At 39.0% G+C, this 7,405-nt stretch overlaps 1 protein-coding gene across 1 annotated transcript in view; it reads left to right on the top strand.

The window, feature by feature from the left end:
• Positions 1 to 7,405, top strand: part of FAM227B (family with sequence similarity 227, member B) — a 103,168-nt gene that overhangs the window by 42,475 nt on the left and 53,288 nt on the right. Inside the window, exon 5 of the mRNA XM_006895326.1 lies at positions 4,878 to 4,945. Coding sequence (XP_006895388.1) covers positions 4,878 to 4,945 — 68 coding nt within the window. The remainder of the gene's footprint in view (positions 1 to 4,877; positions 4,946 to 7,405) is intronic.

Raw genomic sequence — 7,405 nt, 5'->3', positions numbered from 1 at the left:
AGACATTCCTCTGGTATTCCCTGCTTTCAGCCAAGATCCATCTAACATCAGCTACAATATCTCTAGTACCACGACCCCTTCTGAAACCAGCCTGGACTTTTCTTGATATTGAGCTTTAATCCATATTGACCTTCCACAGTAAGTCCTTGACCTTCTGAAGCAAGTGCTTCAGGTCATCCTGTTTTAGCAAGCAGGGTTTTGTCATCTGCATAATGCAGATTGTTGATGAGTCTTCTTCCAATCCTGATGCCACATTTCTCCTTAGAAGAGCCCAACCTCCCGGATAATCTGTTCTGCATATAGATTGAAAAGGTATGGGGATAGGACACATCCCTGGCATACACCCTTCCCAATTTTGAACTGTACAGTGTTTCCTTGCTCTGTTCTAAAGACTGTTTCCTGGTCCAAGTATAGGTATCACATAAAAATGATCAAGTGTTCTGGGAATCAGATTATTCTCAGTTAGCCATAGTTTGTTGTGGTCCACACAATCACATGCCTTAGCCAATGGTCAATGAAACACAGACATTCCTCTAGTACTCCCTGTTTCAACCAAGATCCATCTAACGTTAGTCCTGATATCACTAGTACTTCAGCCTCTTCTAAACCCAGCCTGCATTTCAGACAGTTCTCTGTTAATGTACTGTTCCAGTCATGTTTTTTATAATCTTCAGCAGATTCTTGATTGCATGTGATATTAAAGATTGTTGTTATTATGTGCCGTCGAGTCACTTGTGACTCATAGCGACCCTATGTACAACAGCCCAAACTCTGCTCTGTCCTGTGCCAATTGCATTGTCTCTGACATTCTCATCCCGATTACCCCAGTCACTGAATCAATACACTTTATAGAGGGCCTTCCCCTCCAGCACTGTACCTGCACCCTCCGAAGCATGATGTTCCTCTCCAAGGACCAGTCCCTCCTTACCACATGCCCAAAGTATGTTAGTCAGAGCTTTAGAATCCTTGCCTCCAAGGAGCCGCCTGGTTTAATCCTTTCCAGGATGAATCTGTTTTCCTGTCAGTCCTTGATACCCTCAATACTCTTCTCCATCACCACAGCTCAAAGGCATCAATTCTCCTTCTGTCCTCCTTTGTCACTGTCCAACTCTCTGATGCATAACATGTCATAGCAAAGACAATGGCCTGTATCAGACACACCTTAGTCTCCAGATATACACCCTTGCTCTTCAGTACTTTGGAGAGGTCCCTAAGAGCAGACTTTGCCATGGCAATATGTCTTTTAATTTCCTGGCTACTGGTGCCAAGAGTGGAGCCAAGAAAATTAAAGCTGTGAACAATCTTCACCATCCATCCTGATGCTGCCAGTTGGCTCAGTGGTGAGAATCTTTGTCTTCTTGACATTGAGCCTCGATCCATATTGAAGACTGCAGCCAGCAATTCAGGTCCTCCTCAGTTTCAGCAAGCAGAGTTGTGTCATCTGCATATCGCAGATTGTTGATAGATCTTCCACCAATCTTGACCCCACCTTTCTCCTCATAGAGCCCAGCCTCCTGGATAATCTGTTCTGCATACAAGTTGAAAAGGATGGAGACAGGACACATCCCTGGCATACACACCCTTCCCAATTTTGAACCATACAGTGTTTCCTTTCTCTGTTCTGACGACTGCCTCTTGGTCCAAGTACAGGTTTCGCATTAGCACAATTAAATGTTCTGGGATTCCCATTCTTCTCAGAGTCAGCCACAGTTTGTTATGATCCACACAGTCAAATGCCTTTGCATAATCAATGAAACAAGATAGACATTCCTCTGGTACTCCCTGCTTTCAGCTAAGATCCATCTAACATTAGCTACAATAGCCCTAGTACCACGACCCCTTCTGTTCAATAATTCCTGCACTCTGGCAGGTCACCTTTTTTTGGAATGTGAACAAATATATATCTCTTCCAGTCACTTGGCCAGGTGGTTGTCCTCCCGATTTCTTGGCAGACCTTGGTGAGCACGTCCCAGGCAGCTTCTGTTTGTTGAAATGTCAATTCCTGGGTCCTTTTTCTTTTTCTAATTCTTTCACAGTAGCTTGAACTTCTTCCTTCATCACCAAAGACTCTTGCTCATATATTGTTTCAAGAAATTTTCATGCCCACCAATTCATTTTTGTACAATGACTCTGTACACTCTTTCCGTCTTCTTTTAATGCTTCCTGAATCATTTAATATTCTTTCCAAAGGATCCTTAAGTATTGCAACTTGAGGCTTGAATTTGTTCTTCACTTCCTTGAGCTTAAGAAATGTTGAGCATGAACGCTATTAGCGTTAGGGTACTATTCATATACCTACAAAGATGACCAATTAACGTGATTATTAAAATTTACACACCAATAACTAATGCCAAAGATTTAAAAAAAATAAGGCTCTTACCAACTTCTAAAAACTAAGGCATGAAGAGCAGAGTAATTTTGAGATGACACCAAGGACATACCTCTTAAAGGAGATAAAACATCAATTTAAAATCAGGAAACAAAGAAAAAACTAAGAAATAATAAGGTTTGAAGACACTCTAAGGCTTGCTCTAGAACATAAAAAAGCTAAAGAGAGGCAAAATAATGTAATAAAAGCATTGAAAATTTCAAAGGCTCAAGAAGACAAGTTATTTTAATGATGTGTATAAATTTCACAGTTAGAGTTGGAAGACCAAAAAAGAACATATTTGACATTTCTCAAGCTGAAAAAAATTAGGAAAAAAAATCAATCCTTGAGTTGCATTATTGAAGGATTCCATGACCAAAATACTGAATGATATGATAATAACTAATCTAAGATCAAAGGAATATGTGGAATTAACTGTACTAGAAAGAATCTATTGAAATTCAACCGTATTAGGAAATAGCATCTGAATAATAACCAATCAAACCTGCTCTGAGGGCACAGGGGAAAAAACCTGATATAATACCAACTTTTATTTTTCAACCAACAGATACAAAACTGTAAGTACTCAATTGTCTATGCTAAGAAATTTGAAATACAGCTAGCTACCTGCTAAATCAACTATAAGGGAATTATACTCATGCACATTCTAAAGAAAAATGAGCCAACAGATTGTGGTCATTATGTAAAAATATCATTACTATCACATACAAATAAATTCTTACAGAAGGGAATTTAAAAATTGTAACAATGCATCAACAGACAACTTCCAGAAATTCAAACTAGCTTCAGAAAAGTATGAGGCATGAGGATATCATTGCTAATGTCAGATGGATCTTAAATAAAAGAATTCCAGAAAGATGTTTAATATTTTGTCATTGATTATAAAGAGGTCTTTGACTGCATGGGTCATTACAAAGTATGGATAACACTGAGAAGAATGAGAATTCCAAAACACTTAATTGTATGTAAGCAGAACCTATACATAGTCCAAGGAACAGCCATATGAATAAGGTGACATGCTGCCTGGTTATACCTCAACATAAAGTTGCTTAAAACTGGACTAATAATTAACATCATTGGAAAAGATTTAGGTTGTCAAATATTTACTTTTACTTGAATCTATAATTAGTTCCCATGGAAGCAGTAGTCAACAACCAGTTACATATCATGGGGGAAAATATCTTTTTAAAGCATTAAAAAGCAAAGGTATCCTAAAGAAACCAGAGCTGTGACTCAAACGGATGTATGCACTGTCATGTTTATTGCTGTGTTATTCACAATAGTAAGGAGGTAGAAACAGGTCAAGATTCCCATCAACAAATGGATAGAAAACTGTGGTGCATTCACATAATGAAACATTATGCCACCCTGAAAAAGAATGACCTCTTAAAACACTACACAACATGAGTGAACCAGGAGAACATTATGCTGAGTGAAATATCTCAGTCACAAAATGACACTGCTGTTATAGGACTGACATGTGGACTTGGGGGGAGAATAAGAAAAGAGTGGATAAATAATGAACACTGTATTGGGACAGATGAGGGGAAGAACTGTCTGAAAGGAGTATATGATTGGGCATACATATGAAAACAATCTGGAGCAAGAGATGCATTGCGAAGTGGACTAGGAGAGTAGAAAAGAAGGGAGGCAACTGCAACAATGAATGGATGAAAACCCAAACTCTCTGTAAACCATCATTTAAAAAAATCATAATAAATTTTAAAAACATTATATATGAGAAAATAAAAATCAAAGATATCACCTGAGGTCTAGGAGGTACCTGCCCTGAGCCATGGGTGACATTGTCATCTGATATGCATGCTAAAGCTAGATGATGGATAAGGAAGATTAGAGATGATAATGTCAATAAAGAATTTTTAATATACCAAGGACTGCCAGAAGAGCGAACAAATATGCACTAGAAGGTGCTCCTTGGAAGTATGGCTTCATCTCACATGCCTTGGAAATGTTTCCAGAAAGAACTAGTCCATGGAGAGGAACATCATGTTTGATATAGTTGAGAATCAGTGCAAAAAGGGGAAAAAATTCACTTTGATGGATTGTCACAGTGGCTGCAACATTGCTCAAATGTAGTTAGTAATGATTATGAGATGATATAAAGACAGGCAGTATTTTGATCTGCTGCATGTGGAGTCACTATGAGTCAGATATAAATTGATGGCACATAGCAACAATAGCAGCATAGTTAGAACATTATATATAATATAGATGATGATTTATATCCTATTCCATTCCATTCTGTAGTTAGAACATTATATTTTAGAAAAATAAAAGGAAACGATGTCATATAGCACTTTCAATAATTTATTAAATATGTATCTGATACATTCCTTATCAAAATAGCTATTTGATCTTTTTTAATAATGTATATATTTCTTTATAAAGCACCTAATCATTTTTTCAAAGAAGATGTGTGTGAGTGTGTGTAGAGAGAGACATGTTCTGAATTTTCATTTTTTTAAAGCTCCTCTTAGACAAATGGGAAGACATGAGATGTTTGTGAAGGACTGCTTTAAGACAAAGAAGATAATGGTATGACATTTGTGTTTTACTTTCCTTGAAAATGTCTTTTTCCCATAAAATATAATGCTTATTCTAATTCATTAAATGTATTAGGAAATTTTACATCCGTAAATGTTATTCTTCATTTTTAAAATATATGTTTTATAGATAAGCATATTTTGCTGAACACTAAAAATAGTTTTGATTATTATTATTCATGAGGTTATTGTGAACTAATTAGTGCTAAAGATTGTGTTCATCCATAATTCTATTAATTAATCTAAATTTCTGGAGATGAAGCCACAACACAAGGAAATACATAACTGTAAAGTTTTGATACATATTTCCATACTGTTTTCTAGAAGTACTTTGTCTGCTAATACTGAGGTTCTTCTCTCTCTTTTTACAAATATAGTCAATTTGATTTCTATTCCATTGGGTTAGGTTTGTGTATATAATCAAGCAACATCATGCCAGATAGTGAAAAGATTGAAATTGTCATCGATTTCATCTTGCTTGGTCCACGGTCAACACCATTGTTATCAGCAGTCAGGAGATCAGGAGACATATACTGTTGGGAAAGTCTGCTGTCAAGGACCTCTCCAAATCCTGAAGAACTGTGGTGTTAGTCTAATAACTCTGCTATGAACATTGGTGTGCAAGTCTCCATTTGTGCCTCAGTTCTCATTTTTTCAGAGTATATTCCAAACGGTGGGATAGCTGGGTCATATGGAATTTCTATGTTCAGCTTTTTGAGGAAGCACCAAACTGCCTTCTAGAGTGGTTGTACATTCCCACCAACAATGTATGAGTTTCTATTTCTCCACATCCTCTCCAATATTTATTACTTGCTGTCCTGTTAAGCTTTACCATTGCTAGCTGAGTGAGATGTTATCTAAATTTAGTTTTGATTTGCATCTCTCTTATTGTCACTGATTTTGAGCTTTTTTTTCATGTGTCTGTGGGCCATTTGAGTATCTTCCTCTGTGAAAATTCTTTCCATGTTACTAACCATCGCATGAACATGGAAATAGCCCATCTGTCCAACAGCAATCTAATGGATTGAGAAATTATGGTACATACACACAGTGGAATATTACACAGCACACAGGAGCAATGATTTTGTAAATTAATACCTAACTTGGAAGGGATTAGAATGCATTATGCTGAGTTAACTAATTCAATCCCATAAGGACAAAAACTGTATATATAAAAACCGATTTAATCATCAACTTGCAACTTCCCTAATCGTGGTTCTTCTTCTGGAATGAAGGGCCATGATGCACAGATGTCTGTTAGAGGTGTTGGCAGTGGCAGGAGGCGGGGGGATAACTGTTATCCACGCCTGCTGAGTATCTGTTGTCCAGGCAGTACATGGTTTTCTACCTGGGCCGGGACGGGAAGACTCCACCTCCGCTACACCTGCGACTGCTACTGAAAAAACTAGTGACCAGGAAACACTTCTAATAACCACCACATACCCTTCCTCCACAGTCTACGAAAAAAGGGAAACAGAGCAATGAGGACAGGGAACAAACAATGAAAAAGAGGTAATCTGTATCTGCAAATGGAAGAACATATAAGCTTGACGCTACAAAGACAAATAGATCATGGCCCATCTCTGCCTGCATCGTGGGCAACAGACCTGGAGTTGAAAGGAGCACTGTGGACATGATGGGTGATGGGGGCAATCCTGGAAGTCACACTGTCACCATTAGGGACTGTACCAAAACAGCTATTGTGGTAGTGGTGGGAGTGTTGATCATGGGGGAGAAGATGCGGCCTGGCAAACACAAGCTGAGTTGGGTGTGGAGATGAGGCTGCACTGGGAATCAAGGTGGTAGGAGGCACCAAAAGAGTCTGCAAACACAGATGAGTCTGGCCCAACAGTCACCACAAAGGACTTAAGTCAGTCAGTACCGCTAACCCTATCTCCCACATCATCTAAAAACATATTTCCCATGTGGCGCAGAAAATTAACATAGCCTCATAGCCTGGAGAGCCAGACTCAGATGAGGGTCGAGGTCCAAACCCTAGCTCCAATTGATCATATTCACCTAGACCAATGGGCTGAAGACTTTCAGGTACATGCTACACAGTTGCAAGGAAAGCAGTGTGTGGCCTCAGAAGCCAGGATGAGACCTGGCGCCAAAGACGGTGAGAAGGAATACATCGGGAGTGGAGGAGGAGGAGAACATAGGACTGCCTTCAATCTACAGCTAGGTATAAGACTCCAAAACCCTTAGAAAGGAAACCTTTGTGTGCTATACCTGCAGCAGCATCTCAATGCAAGGGTACAATTTATGATGATAAGGTGTCTCGGGAACAAGGATGATGGCTCCTGCATAGGCGTGCCAAGGCTGTCACAGGACTCTGGACTACAACCAAATGTGGGCCAGCCACCCAGCTCCAAGCTGTTGCAGTCTGGGTGTGTAGGTTCACGTGTGAGGCTTGCCTTTTCCTTGGCCATAACCTCAATGGGTGCTAAAA

The sequence above is a fragment of the Elephantulus edwardii genome, unplaced genomic scaffold (genome assembly GCF_000299155.1).
Source record: "Elephantulus edwardii isolate Elephantulus edwardi_28Jun2011 unplaced genomic scaffold, EleEdw1.0 scaffold00164, whole genome shotgun sequence".
NCBI lineage: Eukaryota > Metazoa > Chordata > Mammalia > Macroscelidea > Macroscelididae > Elephantulus > Elephantulus edwardii.
Note: the sequence above shows the minus strand (reverse complement) of the source record. Positions and strands in the feature narration are given on the sequence as shown.